Source organism: Annulohypoxylon maeteangense (assembly GCF_022496945.1).
Source record: "Annulohypoxylon maeteangense strain CBS 123835 unplaced genomic scaffold GGS22scaffold_3, whole genome shotgun sequence".
In the NCBI taxonomy this organism is placed as follows: domain Eukaryota; kingdom Fungi; phylum Ascomycota; class Sordariomycetes; order Xylariales; family Hypoxylaceae; genus Annulohypoxylon; species Annulohypoxylon maeteangense.
Window position 1 is genome coordinate 929,931 of NW_025953250.1, and position 14,772 is coordinate 944,702.

General features: G+C 47.9%; 3 protein-coding genes across 3 annotated transcripts; 1 reads left to right on the forward strand and 2 right to left on the reverse strand.

The window, feature by feature from the left end:
- The first annotated feature begins 11 nt into the window (after positions 1-11).
- Positions 12-3,211, forward strand: GGS22DRAFT_154692 (glycerol kinase). The gene is made up of 4 exons (XM_047960084.1): positions 12-139; positions 587-1,029; positions 1,127-2,118; positions 2,180-3,211. Exons 2-4 carry the CDS (start codon positions 659-661, stop codon positions 2,656-2,658), a joined length of 1,842 nt encoding a protein of 613 aa, XP_047821801.1. The 5' UTR covers positions 12-139; positions 587-658; the 3' UTR covers positions 2,659-3,211.
- Positions 3,212-4,666: 1,455 nt separating this feature from the next.
- On the reverse strand, positions 4,667-6,401 carry GGS22DRAFT_91155 (mannose-1-phosphate guanylyltransferase). The gene is made up of 4 exons (XM_047968399.1): positions 6,232-6,401; positions 6,114-6,157; positions 5,891-6,037; positions 4,667-5,817 (listed from the first exon to the last, which is right to left on the reverse strand). Exons 1-4 carry the CDS (start codon positions 6,236-6,238, stop codon positions 4,918-4,920), a joined length of 1,098 nt encoding a protein of 365 aa, XP_047821802.1. The 5' UTR covers positions 6,239-6,401; the 3' UTR covers positions 4,667-4,917.
- Positions 6,402-8,614: 2,213 nt separating this feature from the next.
- GGS22DRAFT_91179 (uncharacterized protein) lies at positions 8,615-10,547 on the reverse strand. The gene is made up of 2 exons (XM_047968400.1): positions 10,289-10,547; positions 8,615-9,700 (listed from the first exon to the last, which is right to left on the reverse strand). The coding sequence occupies exons 1-2, from the start codon at positions 10,317-10,319 to the stop codon at positions 9,345-9,347; spliced, it is 387 nt and encodes a 128-aa protein (XP_047821803.1). The 5' UTR covers positions 10,320-10,547; the 3' UTR covers positions 8,615-9,344.
- Positions 10,548-14,772: the final 4,225 nt, after the last annotated feature.

Sequence of the window (14,772 nt, forward strand, 5' to 3'; positions counted from 1 at the left end):
TGTCCTGGCTGTCTAGCTGTCTGGCTGTCTGGCCTGCAGTGTCGCATTTGCATTAGCTATTTTCAATTCGCATGCTAAATTGAGCTTCAGCCGGTTGAGATCGGTACAATAGGGTACAATTGGCTTACAACTGGAATACGTAAGTGCGACATTGTGCGATTTGTGATTTGTGCGCGATCTGCTTGTACTTACCAAGATGATTTCGCACTCCTTCACTGCCACCACCACTACCAACATTACCTCCTCTATTACAAGAACCATCTATTCCTATTTCTCCTCTTCCTGCTTGTTCTCCTCTTCCTCCTCCTCCTTCTCCTCATCCAAATTATATTTCTCCTCTCTCTTCCCCTTCTTCCACACTCGTACGATTCGTACCATAACTAGCCAGAACCATCCCCATCACCGATTTTCCGCGCTCTTTCATCCCACACATCCCTCCCGTCCCGCTTTGTCGCAACTTAAGCTACCCGTTATCAGACGGATCCCTTTCGCAACCTACCTCTCGGCCTCCTTTCAGCCGAACACTCAACACCACCTCGACCCTACTTGCTAGGATAAGGCTAAAGTCTCTCCCCGCGACCTCCAGACCTCATCAAAACACATTCCATCATCAACTAGAACCCTTTCTATTGTTGCGCCTCATCACCACCAGCACGCAATGGGCTCTTTAGGAGATCACATAGAGACTAACGGCGTCACTAACGGTGCCACAAATGGCACCAACGGCGTCAACGGCGTCAATGGTGCTGGCGCTGGCCACAACAGCCAACCCTTTAATGGCCGTTTATGGACTGCTAATGTTCGAGTCAACGGAAATACCAATGGCCACTCCAATGGTCGCACAAATGGCCATGCGAATGGTTACACCAACGGTCACACCAACGGAGCCAATGGTCACCACGGTGAAGAATGGTTCGTTGGAAGCATAGACCAGGGTACGACGTCATCGCGGTTTTTAATATTTAACCGCGAAATGGACCCCGTGGCCAGTCATCAGATCGAGTTTGAGAACTATTATCCAGAGTCCGGGTATGTAATTGATGTTCGGATGTGGTGATGATTGACGTCACATCCCTTCCTTATTACATCACAGCGACGATCAGCTAACAACGTAATCGCGATTCAGATGGCATGAACACGATGCCCTCGAACTGCTCGATTCTGTCGAGACTTGTATCGAGAAGGCTGTCAAGCAATTTACTTCCAAGGGTTATTCCAAATCCCAGATTAAGGCTGTAGGTATCACAAACCAGCGAGAAACCGTCGTCTGTTGGGATACAATCACCGGTGAGCCGCTCTGCAATGCTGTAGTATGGCCCGACACTCGAACGAAGGACATCGTCCGAGATTTGAAGAACTATCCTGGAGCCCATGCGATCCCTGAGATTTGCGGCCTACCATTGAGCACATATCCTTCGAGTGTAAAACTCGTCTGGTTATTGCAGAACGATATCAGTGTGCGACAAGCCTACGAAGATGGGCGTCTCGCTTTCGGCACCGTAGACAGTTGGTTAATCTACCGCCTCAACGGCAAGGATAGGAATGTCCATGTTACCGACACCACAAATGCCAGTAGAACCATGTTCATGAACTTGCACACCGCGCAATACGACGACAGGCTTCTATCCTTCTTCGGTATCGACCGGAATAAGGTCGCATTACCCAAGATCGTGCCTTCGTCGGACCCCAAGGCCTTCGGTAGCATTGCGAATGGTGCCTTGGCCGGAGTGAGAATCGCCGGCTGCTTGGGTGATCAGTCCAGCGCTTTGGTCGGCCAATGTGGATTCAAACCTGGCCAGGCAAAGAATACGTATGGTACCGGATGTTTCCTCTTATACAACGTAGGCACCAGGCCCGTTCTCTCCAAGTACGGCTTGCTAGCAACCGTCGCCTACGACTTAGGCAAGGGCAAGAAGCCCGTCTACGCCCTGGAGGGCAGTATAGCCGTGGCCGGCGCCGGCGTCAAATTTTTGATGAACAATCTAGGATTCATCAGAGACTCGACCAAGGTCGGTGAATTAGCAGAAACTGTCCACGACAATGGAGGTGTAGTATTCGTCACCGCCTTCAGCGGTCTATTTGCGCCGTATTGGATTGACGATGCGAAGGGTACTCTCTGTAAGTTCTTACCAATGCTTATTCAATTCGCCTAAGCGAGCTCTTGACTGATTGGTGATAGTTGGTATTACGCAACACACACAAAGAGGACATATCGCCCGTGCGACTCTGGAAGCGACTTGCTTCCAGACACGGGCGATCTTGGAGGCCATGGAGAAGGACTCGGGTCACAGGCTCCATTCCCTCGCGGTAGACGGAGGCATGTCAAACTCTGACCTGACCATGCAAACACAAGCCGACATCAGCGGCATCCGTGTAGAGCGCCCCTCAATGCGTGAGACGACCGCTCTAGGCGCTGCCATCGCTGCCGGCCTCGCAATTGAGGGCTGCTGGTCTAGCTTTGAGGAGCTACAAGAGCTCACAGACAAGAAGGCCGGTCGCAGAGTTTTCAAGCCTCAGGTTGAGCGAAAGAAAGCCCAACGCATGTACCAGCACTGGGAGCGTGCAGTTGACATGAGCCGCGGTTGGGTCCGCGACGACCTCGAATATCAAGCCGAAGAGAGCTCTAGGCCAGATATCTTGAGGAAGCCGACTTTATAAAAGAAAGTCGAGAAGAAGCAGAACACATTTCCTAATTGTGGATAGTGGGCGCCTCTCGTTTTTAATAATTATAAGCCAGCTGCGACCGCGACCGAGGTGGTGTGGTACGATGTGACGGTCGCGGAGTGGAAGCAGCAGGAGAGTGGATGAATGTGGATCTCGGATGTATTAACACGCCGTTCATTGGATGTTTGAGGCGCCTCTTTCGGCGCAATGACCGCTTATTTCACCTTGCGGCCGCATTACGGTACCAAGGTTAATGATTAGATACGGTTTTCGATTCGGGGAAGGGAGATGGCAGATCCAACTTCTGCCCGCATATGACCATATGGACGGGCCATACAATGGTCGGTATACTCGTAGGCAAGGTGCCTTACATTAGGTACATCACGTACCAGGCACACTCACACACATACCTAACACGTACATACATATAGATGTATGTAAGAATAGGAAGGTTAGGTAGTATAATGACAAGGAGGGGGGGTACGGGGAAAGGATGGTCGGGTGGGATGGGGATCGAGGTTCGGAAACCGTACTTTTTAGTAATGTTAGTCCTACCTTACCTTAGCCTAGGTATATAATGAAAACTGTTAAACGAAACATACCTGCCTGCCTACCTGTCCGGTCGCTTTCATTGTTGCCACATACGCAGTATGTGCAACACAGTAATCTCCACATGTCCTACGCCTGCTTCATCGTACTTTCTCCAGCCTCCATCGCCGGATGTTGCCGTACCCCTCGCAAGGTTAGGTACATACGCCCGCATGTACGCATACTATATACCTAGAACATCTAGGTAGGTACATATACTAGGATACTGTAGGTACTGGGGATGTAGGTATGTATGTATGATACGATGATATGATACATACCTACGGAAGACACATCCGAATGCGCTACCCGATTGGTGAAGTTTTTAAACTATTTTGTGTATATTTATATTTAGATCTATATCCATACCTGTATCCATGTATAACTTAGATCGGTATAGGTAGTTCGTTACTTAGGCATATATGTACCTACCTACCATATATGTATGTATGTTCTGTAAATTGGTTACCTAGTTAGTTCGTTGATTAGCACAAGGTACGTGCCGTAGATCAACGTATACATATGTACGGATACAACTAGGTGCATATGTAAGTATCTTCACCGCCGGGTTGGGGAGACTAATTGAGATGAAGGGCGCATCGCAAGTCGCCGACGGTGAGGCTTCGTATTGACCTCGGTAGCTATGTTTCTATAGCTAAGTTCGGTTTAACGAGACGGAGGTTTGCGATGCAATTCTAGTCTTGCCTTGGAATATGGGTAGGTGGGCTTCGCTAGAGATGGAGATGGAGAAGTCAAGGTGTGTTGTCAAGACGCGATGGTCGTTCCTGCATGTAGCCAAGCCAATGCCGCTTACGGGCATCTAACAGGTACTAACGAACGAACCGAGGTCTTTGACATGTCTACATTGAATCAGTTTACATAGTTCGATCACGTACAATTAAGGTCACGATGAGGTATGGATCCTCATTGAACACATGACACGCAGTAATGACGATAGCAAGGTTAGAGGTCATTTTCTTAAATTGTTTTTTGCCTAACTCGGCACCTCGAGATATTAATCAGAGTTGGTTGATCCCCCATATTGCTAAAAAGGGTAAATCAGCCCATCTCGCGATCTCCTTCCGACCCAGGTTGCATAGCATTCGCTCGCTAAGCCAACCGAAGCATATACTAACGAGACTCGCAATTATACCATCACCGTAAAGTCGTGTGTTTGCACACTCATGCTTTTTCATTTTCAGGGAGCCCCCAATGCCGACCTCATTCACGTCATCTACCTTTTTGCAGGCAACCTTTCGTCTTTTGTTTTGTATATAAGCCCCAGTATTATTAGGACAGATGGATGCTCAATCTAGAGTCGACCACTTTGAATGGCAGGGAATTGGGTATCATGAACGAGAAGACTCGTCACCACGTCAAGTGGGATTAAATTCGAGCAAGGACGGTTTGCCGCCCTGTTCTTAAATCCACTAGATCATGCCAAAAAACCCCGGGAATAATGACGGTCGTCTATCATGACATGCTGACCAGAACGCCACCCTAGTTGGAAATGGAATTGAAGTGTTGAGAAGAGATGTTGCCCCTAGGTAGAGGGCGGAATTGCCGGCGTATTAGAAATCGTAGTAAGAAAAGGATCCAGGATATACACGAAGAATTGCCGAAAATCAGGGGGCCGGCCTAAAGCACACCGAGTGCTTACATCGATTACATGATGATAGCTGGAACATCAACGTTCGCCTTGATGCTCTTATGGGGAAGGACGCTACCACCGTTGACGTAGATCTCGTCACCAATGGTGACATCGTCGCCGAGAACTGTTACGTTCTCAAGACGAGCCCACTTGCCAACGGTGCTGTTCCAGCCAACAATCGTGCTCTTAATCCATGCATGGTCCTTGACCTTGGATCCGGGGAGAAGTGTGCATCTTTGTAGACGTACACCGTCGCCAATGACAACATTCTTGCCAATGACCACATTGGGGCCAATACGGCAGTTCTTGCCAATCTTAGCAGACTCGTCAACCATGACGTTACCACCGTGTACGTAGCTCTCCGATGGAGAAGCAAGAAGATGAGGTTGCTTCTTAGAGAGAGATGAGAGGTATAGACAGGTGCCAGTCAGGAAGTCCTTGGGCTGACCAACGTCCATCCAGAAACCGTCAAGGTCGAAGGAGTGTAATTGACCATCGCGGACGATTGCCGGGAAGGTTTCTTGCTCAATAGAGGTAGGTCGGTTCTTCTCAATGCGCTGGAGTACTGAGACATTCAGCATGTAGAGACCGGCATTAATACGGTTGCCTACGAATTCGACAGGCTTTTCCACGAATCGGTCAATTCGCGAAGGGTGGTTCGGCTTGTGCACAATGACACCGTATTTGGAGGGTTCCTCCACCTTGGTAACGACAATCGTACCCTCCTCACCGTGGGCCTTGTGGAACTCGGCGAGTTGCTTGAAAGGGAATTCGCAGGTAACATCGGAGTTTAGAACGAAGAAAGGCGAGTCGTCCTTAGCGAGGATCTCTTCTGCCAGCTTAAGAGGGCCAGCTGTGCCAAGAGGTTCGCTCTCTAGAGAGAAATGGATCTTGACACCAAGAGAGCTTTCATGCTATACGAACCAGACATCGTTAGCGGAGGGGGGAACAATGACCTGCAGGTTTAGGGTTGTTTCGGGTACTCACCTCTTTCAACACTCTCTCCATAACCTCCGGGCGATAGTTGACGGCAAGGACCACGTCAGTTACACCGACAGCGGCCAATGCTTCGATCTGGTGGAGAATCATAGGCTTGTTCGCGAACTCGACTAGCGGTTTGGGCATAGTCAAGGTCTAGAAAAAGAACAATCAGCTTCTACATTCGAGTCCATGACATTCTATATTGCAAATGACAAGTTGGAGCACGTACCAAAGGCCGCAGACGCGTGCCAAAGCCGCCGACGAGAATTATGGCTGTTGAACAAGAAATGTTAGCCAATCATATTCTATTCACATTGTAGAGGGGTTTTCTAAATGCAACAACATACCCTTCATATTGACGGTAGGTGATTAAAAAGACGTTGTATAGTAATTGTCGCAAAGCGAGGGTGAATGTGCAAACTGAGTTTCTATATCGAGTGCCGTTGTAGTCAAAGAAACGAACGAAGGTGGTCCGACTACGAGGGAATTGGTGAGAGACGAGAGTCGGTGTGTGGCAGTGTAGCAAAGGTAGACGCAGATGCAGATGATTAGCTCAGCTTGTTGCCAAGTTGGACAAACAAAAGTTAATAATGGTCAATGTGATCTGGTGGAGGAGAATGACTGAATGACTGAAAGTTAAATCTCAAAGTGGAAAGAGATCAACTGAGCTTTTGAGGCCACCTAAGCTTTTCTTTGACGATGTCGTGAAAGTTCAAGGAATAAGAGATTGTAGGTTGTTGGGTTTACGAATGCCCCCTTATTCTTATTATTTTTAGGAAACTTAGCAGTTAGGCCGTCTCGCCAGTAAATGCTTGAAATTAGCGTACCCCCCCTTCTGGGATCCCTGACCTTATTAGAGTAAGGTTAGCACCTGATTTCCAGCTCAGGCAATGACGCACGGGCCATAATGCCACATTCAGCCACAACCGTGTGGCAGTTACGCCGCACAATATCCTATTCCAGAAACCAATCATAGCCAATCAAACGCATTCTTACCCCACGCGGTACGAAACAATGAAATTGATTGAATTGAATTTTATCATGCGTCGTCAAGCGCTTCCATTTACGATATTAATCTTATTCATGTTACTACATACCTATTGTTAGATACCACGTATATACCTCAATCTTCAGTCCGTTAAGGCAAACAAGAAGGAATAGGCGAGTGCCTTCCCAATGTCCTTTCAATGTGTCAAAGCATGAGTTTAATAATGCATCACAAACTTAACTTAAACTGTTAGCCGTTCGCCGTCGTTTGCCGTCCGCCCACTTACATCACCCACTTACATAAGTCATTAGTTATTCTCGTATTGAAGTGCTAATGACCGGCTTAAGTGGGAAACCGGCGGCATGTCCTTATGCGACATCATAATAAATACGAGTTCGATGTCGCCTCCTTTTAATATCGATATTCTAGAAGTCTTCCCAAATCATTCCCGTGACGTGACGTTTAAGTTAGATTGAAACGCCATCGAAGATTTCCGTTTATTCGCGGAGACCGACGCACGCAATTCCTCGCGAACCCCGGAACGTTGATTTCTTTCTATTCTTTCTTACGTGATAAGACGAAAGGATCACCGGAGGGATTATGTGCCACATTTAATAGATCCATGGTGGATTGGGTTTGTAGGCTGGTAGGTACTGTAGTTGGGATGGTTACCTACGCACCTACTGACATGCAGCGCCGTCACCGTCCCATGTTAGCAGCTGTTGTGTTACGACCTGCAGGTTCTCTGTACCTGTCACAGGAACAAGGAAACGCACGTCCACCCGCCCTCCCGCCGAGGCACCCAGCCAGCAAGCACACCGTGATCTGGGACAGCACTCGGGGAAATAAAAAAGTTGGGGATGTTGATCCGTGGGGTGGTCGAGTAGTGCCATTCTTTTTTTAGATAAAACTCCGTAAGACTTCACTCTAAGACGGTAGAGTTGAACGTATAAGTCAGTGTTTGCGTATCGCGTACCAAATCACTTTTTTTTTCTGTTTCATCGTAGTTCGAGCCTCGTTCGAATGCGCTTCTCTCATCGTACAGATACCTAACACAGGGTAAAACACATCTCACAAGCCAAGTAACAAGACCAGTATCTCGGGTCTCACACATCGGACGCACATCAAGCACACATCACGGGCAGCTGCATAAGGAGAAGACAGCGGTTAGCTAGGTATGAAACGAGAAAAATTCGTGCGACCATGAGAAAATTGTTCGTCATGTCGTGAACGTCGTAGATTCGATTCTTCGTGAATATCATCATAATCGTGAGCGTGGTCATCATCTATCTAAGCAAAGCCGTAAGATCGTGAGAAGTTTTATGAATCTCCAAGACAGCAAGAGAAAAAAAGCAAATTAAAGAAGAAAATCAGATAAAACCTCCCAATCCTCGAGCGCAGGTCGTAAAACCAAAGCAGTCTCGTCCAAAGCAAAATGCCATCTTTTCTCTCTTAAATTTTTGTTTCCTTCGCAGTAAAAAAAGAAGTTTCCCCTCCCATGTTTCTCTCTCTCTACTCGTTTCCCACCCTTTTTTCCATCCCAGCTCTAGATTTCGGTTGATTCGTGTTTCTCGTCATCGTCCGATAGATAGAGGAAACAGATAAAATTGCCAGCAGGACTCGTCCAAAATATCTCCAAAGAAAAGTGTAAAAGTGTAGAAGTGTAGAAGTGTAAAAGTGTAAAAATGGCCAGAAAAAAAGGGGTGGGGAGAGGTGGGAACCGCCAGATTGCTCTCTAATTTTGGCCACCCACGCGCAGTCCTAGGGCACTCCAAAAAAGTCTATCTCGAGATAACCAAGTTTGTCCATTGGATCCAGGCCATCCAGTCAAGTTGGGAAGGCTCTGGAAGCCGTGATTATCATCATAATGGTTCGGGAAATGGCATACCCTCCAAAAAACGGGGTTTCGCTAAACAGCAGAGTTGTCTCCAATAGAATCCGTTTTTCCTTTCTGAACCGGCCTGGTTCTGTAAATATTCCCACGGGCCGAGAAGAAAAAAAGGGGTTCCGTCAAGTCTTTTTTAGGTAAAATCAGAAGAGAAAAATAAGAGAAAATAAAAACGTATCAAAAAACGGACTAAGGCCTCTCCCAGGAATCTCTCGTGACGGTGGAAAAAATCGTGATTATTAGGTCGTTTGGCGTAGTTTTCATAACAGTCGTTCCAGTTTCATTCGTTAGGTCGTAAAAATCGTAGATGTATGCAAACTTTTGTCTCTCCTCCTTTCTCATCAGGGGGATTTCAATGCTGTGTGAATGGGGTATTCCGCGGAATATGCCTGAGGATAAGCTGTGAAGCTTCACCACGTGTATATATATCAATCTTAGACGCCTCTCTGTCTCTTTCGCTTGTAATCCATTGGTTGAAATTAGCCGATGGGGTCTCGCATCTGGGCCGCGGTTCCATCGGGAAGCGGCAATCAAAATCTTTTTTGGAATTCTTTTCTTTTTTTTGGTTTGGTTTGTTTGGTCCCTCACTCGAAGGATGCGGTCGAGCTGCTGCTCGAGTGGTGCCCAGACCTATGGCGGCTCTCCTTTTGGCCATGACCGTGGCTGGACGAGGCATGACGGGATTTCTTGCGCCTGGTTGACTCATTGGCTGGAAGACCCTGGACAATCCCATTGCGTGCGAGCATGCCTCCGTTAACAGAAAAGTTCCGGCACACCATGAACGCCCTCATAGCTGCGTTTTCCTGGGCGAGGTGATCCGATTCGTACGCCAGGTCAGTCTGGTACTCGCGCCCGTTTACCAGGACAAGGCACGTGTAGCCACTGGGATCTCTGTAACACTCGTACGAAGGGTCTCGCCACCCACGACGCCGGCACAGGCCTATCGGATGCCATGTTAGCTTGCTGATCCTGGAACTCCCGAAACCCCCTATTCGATGCCAACGAAGCCCTCCCGCGTGTCTATGCAGCCCTAATGACGCGACAGAGATCGAGCATGGGAAAAATGCACATGCATAACGGCCCCCGGACGATCGCGAAGCAAAGGCAAGGCAAAAGCACCCTCCAAGATCGAACGTGTCAGGTACACCCGCACACACCCGCACCCGCACTCACATACAACCCATCATACATCATACATCCCGTCCGTACATGCCAGGAACGTGGCGTTTAAAACAGCAAAGCAAAAAAAGAAGGGTGCTAGCTAGCAAGGTAGTTCGAGGTGTTCCTGCGGCATCGAAGTGTTCGACGCAGGGGGTTGTCCACGTGTGAGACGAACTCTTCGCTGTTCCCCAGGCCCCACAGCGGCGCGCGCGTCATCGTGGGGTTATTGGAGACGACAGCTCTCGTCTTGGGCGTGTGTTGAAAAAAATGAATAAACGATAATGTAATAATAAACGGCAATGGTAATGGCAATGGCAATAGCAATCTAAAAAAAAACAAAACAAGGTAGGCGAGCAGAAAAACTTACTCTCGAGATACTGCATGTAGAATCCTCCCATATTGCTGACAGCAAGCAAAAAAAAAGCGAAGCACGCAGCGCAACTCAATGGCCCGGAAACTCGCAAAGAAAAAATCCAAGCAGGGTGGTATTTTTCCTCTCAAAACATAGAAACACCCCCACCAACACAAGGAAGAATCGTTCGGGTGTATGTACGAAATTCCCGGAGAGATAGAGATGGAGAGATGGAGGAGCGTAAGCAAGCAGCAGCAGTAGCAGCAGGAGCGGCAGCGGCAACAGCAGAACACGGGATGAGATTCCGGGGGGGAAGGAAGGCCGTTTGCGAGTATATGCAGTCAAGCCCAACTGTACGAGGGAATTATTAGATGGTCAAGACGGTAGGGCAGCACTGAAAAGGTTCGGTTCGTTGATGAGGTTTCTGTACTACAAGACCGAGGTGTGGTTGTGGTGGTGTTGAAAGAAGGGGGAGGTTAGGCTACGTATTTCGGGGCTGCGGTGCAGAGAGACGAGCCATCGACGGCGAGACATGTGTGCTTTATTGCAGAATTGGACTTGTTAGTGCGGGGCAGGGATCTGTAAAGACGCAATTAAACAGACAAGGCCGAAGGGGCAATGGGACGGAAGGGAACCAGGTCGATAGACGCAGGTGAAGATGCGGCTCTTGAAGAGTGTGACCCCATCTTGCTGTGCTGGCGCATGTCGTTGCCAGTTGATAAAACCTCTCGAGACTAGGCAACTCCACCGCAACACATGGGGTATGCATTCCCTTAGACGATCATCTCTGATAAGTCTGGCCGTACTCCTTTTGGCAGAATGTGGTACCGCCGTCTCCGTGAGTTTTTTCTCCATAACCCTGTCCGACAATGGGACCCAGCTGGGTAAAAGAGAATGATGTATATGCAGAGGTAAGCATATTGGAGTGGCGAAATGAAACTGGAACCAGTCGTCTGCGGCCAATACACGACCTCGGCGGAACTGCAAAAGCTTGAAGGGGGAAAGTAGACCAGAGCATAAAAGGAACAAAGGAGAGAGGTCGAAAGTAGGTAACTGGGTGAGTACCTAAGAGGGAATAGAAGATAGAGAGAGAGAAAAAGGAACATCGTGCCCACTAGGGTCCGGCGACCAGTCAGGTCTCCTCATCTTCCTGCTTCTACTTCTGCTTCTTTTTTTCCAGGGCCACCCGGAGAACCGCAAAAGAAGGGATGTGCCTGGTTCGTTGTTCTGGAGGGGAAGTCGAAAAGGAAAGCGAAAGAGAATGAGAGAGTGAGAGTAACAAACTGCCAAATCCAAGATCCCTCTTGCGGCCACTAATGCAATAGCACTCAATCAAAACAACGAAAAAGCTGGTACGGTTTGGAAACGGCGTTTTTAGACGACCAAAAAAGTGTCAATAATGATACCTCCCCCACGCAGGTGCATGTTTACCTAGTCTCTTTGCTATTGCTACTACATAAACAACGACGATGCCTGTCTGTTTTGATATGTACGCGCACCTGTATCATGTACGTATAGATCCATGGATCCATGTACATGACAAGGACTCGGAGATCGAACTGAGAGATGAGGAGAAGAGAGGGGGGGTCCTGACGGTGAGGATGGAGTCCCGGATCTGAGAAGAACGTACTATGGTAACAGCAGGGCCAACCCACTGGATCAGACAAAGTTACAACAACATAATAATGGACCGAAGGGGTGGGTGAGCGATTCGCGACGGTGCCCATAATGTGGACAACGTAAGCAGGGGAACGCCATTGGACAGATCAGCAAATCAGAGCGGTTGATGATAGCAAAGTTCGAAGAGGGGGGAAAAGGGAAAAGGGAAAAACAGCTAAAATAGAGGTAAAATATGACTGGGGGCTTATTATTTGACGATAGTTCATTAAAACCAGACGTCCCAGGCGTGTCCCAAATGGAAGCGAGCAATCCCGTTATCCCGTCAAGCGGCTGGCGCTTGCTTGTTGACATTGTGCCGACGACGCCATGTACGTATAAGGAAATGGTAATAGTGTACCGATTACCCAGTACCTATTAGTTGGTTGACCCTTTTTTTCCTTCTTTGCTATGTATACTTTTTTTCTTTTTTTTCTAGCCCCTTTTTTCCCCTCTGGAGCTAAAACATAAAGTAAAGTAAAGAAAAAAATCGACGAGTTACTGGCTTGAGCCGGAACCACGAAGTCGGTGAGGAAGAATGAGATGCATGAACACTGGCTAGCCTGCCTGGGCAACCCCGGTCTCCTATGAACCCGGTCTCTGCCCTAAGAAGCCATTGGAGAGCCATTGAAGACCCTGCGAAGACCGACAGGAGCCACTAAGAGCTCTATGGGGTGTCGGGCCAATCAGCATCGCTCGTTCCCGGGAGCAGCGAGGCGACTAGGCGAAGAACAGACGTTTAACACCTCATGCACTGATGAGTTGGCATTGCCGCTTGATATTAAATCAAGATAGACGTTATTTTGTGCATGTTAGATTGGGTACGGGTACTAGTCGATCCAACGACGCCAGGCCTACCACTGAGGTAGAGGTACCGATTCACGACCTGGTCCGAACTGGCCTGACCACCTGTTGCATATGAGGAAATGGGATGCCGCTCATGATGACGATTTTCGTAGCTGTACCGACGAAGGAACCGTCGTGATTGCTACAATACATACCTAGGTACGTCCACATACGTCCACCACAGAAAGCAGCAAGCAAGCTTAGAAGCTAGCAACAGGCGAGACCGAGGTTGTTTTTGGTTGTTGTTTTTTTGGTTGAAGAGGAAGATGAAAGAAGATGTAACTTGCTCTCGGACTTTAATGTAGCGGCCGGTAGGACTAATTTTTTAACCTTTAAGCAACGTTGGAGACGACGCCCAGACCAACAAAAGAGCCCACATGGTTGCGGGTTGCGGAAATACCTAGTACCTAGTACGGAGAATACGCTAGCCACAATACAGAATACAAACTGCAATATTGAATATTTACAAAATACTTAACTACTTTAACTACGGAAGTAACTACCTACCTACCTACCTACTTTGTATAACACATTATGTACTAGGCAAGTAGGTAATCGCTGTAATAAATATTAAGTAAGTAGATACCTACCTACCTATCTAATGCTATGAACGCGTCAGATGTACATATTATGTGTGGATGAGGGCTTGGAACAGCCATGTAAGCGAAGTGAGGGAAGCATCGGTGGTAAGACTATATCAGCAAAAAATGGTAGAAGACAAAGAGGCATTGGAAGAAAGGGAGGGAAAATGGTAAAATAAGGAAAAATAAGATATTCGAGAAGCACGTAGACATGTATTTAAGTAGATATCAAACGTGTATCATTGATGAATTTCCTGTAAGACGGCCGTAGACCGTCTTACCGGGTACCACTATAGCGATGTTCATGTACTTCAAAATGATACATCCCATCCGGTACCTGTTTATCAGCATAACAACTAGAAAATAACACTACTAGCATGTCTGTCTATACGCACGCAACGTGATCTCCTCGACCGAAAGGTCGCAGCAGTTAAGATCACCGGCGACTTCTAGAAAACGCTAGAGGAGATAACGTCTAGAGATAGTCTAGTCGACGGCTACGCGCATGCGACCTTACTACTATGTATATCCCAGGAAGACGAAAAAAAAACTCTTATAAATTATCATAGATACACAAATAACGCCATACTAGTTTTGGATAAGAAGGCCAACGCCTCTGAGGGAGTTGCCGAGAAATTCCTCGGTTCCATGTACGCGGTTGAGAGCCCTCACGATCCTACCTAATCTGTGAGACCTGAGTCACTGCCAGAGACATACATGCGTAGATTAAAGGTCATATCTGTTATAAATGCAACGTGTTTGCGAGATCCGAGACTTCGGGGCCCCATCCCATCCGGCCTGGACACGACGTCCGCGCTGCTGGGAAAAAAGAGGCGCCGGGAATATATCACCGTGAGGTCATCGCTGCCTCTTTCAAGCCCTCGGAAGCCATCCTCGAGAGAGGCTTACTAGTAGTAGCATCTAGCGGCTTCAACCGGTGCTGATCTTACGCACGAGTCTATTCGTTCATCCGGAAAGGGGCCCGCAGTCAGAGGCCATGTCGTGCAGCAGGTTTTGTTTACAATAGTACGCGGGAGGCGCAGCTTGGAGCTTAGGGGGTCGCCAAAATAGGCCTGTTGGCTGTTAGGGGTACATTATTATTATTATTCCATCTCATATCGCAACAACCTTTCTCTGGCTCCGTTCTATCACGTCCTTCCGAATCTCATTAGGGGTAATGGTAATAGTAATAGTAACAATGGGTATAGCCAAGAGGCAAGGTATAATTCGTGTAGTAGAGCATTAGTATACGGTACTAAGCCGTAACCCTTATATCAGAGCACATATTAGAGCCGTCGGACAGATAAGTTCGGCGACCCTCGATCCACGATTCCGTGAGCCTTTTACCATGTGCCTGCGGTCCTGTAGGTAGCACGGCACCTCGCTACGTCGTGCTAAGCACATGCGATCAGTGGA

What these genes read in the sequence shown, in the direction of transcription:
- GGS22DRAFT_91155 (XM_047968399.1), bottom strand. An exon ending in GCACGCGTCTGCGGCCTTTG is followed by an intron (nt 6,038 to 6,113) that starts GTACGTGCTCCA and finishes TTCTTTTTCTAG; the next exon opens with ACCTTGACTATGCCCAAACC. An exon ending in TGGAGAGAGTGTTGAAAGAG is followed by an intron (nt 5,818 to 5,890) that starts GTGAGTACCCGA and finishes TGGTTCGTATAG; the next exon opens with CATGAAAGCTCTCTTGGTGT.
- GGS22DRAFT_154692 (XM_047960084.1), top strand. Translation starts at nt 659, where the DNA reads ATGGGCTCTTTAGGAGATCACATAGAGACTAACGGCGTCACTAACGGT. An exon ending in AACTATTATCCAGAGTCCGG is followed by an intron (nt 1,030 to 1,126) that starts GTATGTAATTGA and finishes ATCGCGATTCAG; the next exon opens with ATGGCATGAACACGATGCCC. An exon ending in CGATGCGAAGGGTACTCTCT is followed by an intron (nt 2,119 to 2,179) that starts GTAAGTTCTTAC and finishes GATTGGTGATAG; the next exon opens with TTGGTATTACGCAACACACA.
- GGS22DRAFT_91179 (XM_047968400.1), bottom strand. Translation starts at nt 10,319, where the DNA reads ATGGGAGGATTCTACATGCAGTATCTCGAGA. An exon ending in CTACATGCAGTATCTCGAGA is followed by an intron (nt 9,701 to 10,288) that starts GTAAGTTTTTCT and finishes GGCATCCGATAG; the next exon opens with GCCTGTGCCGGCGTCGTGGG.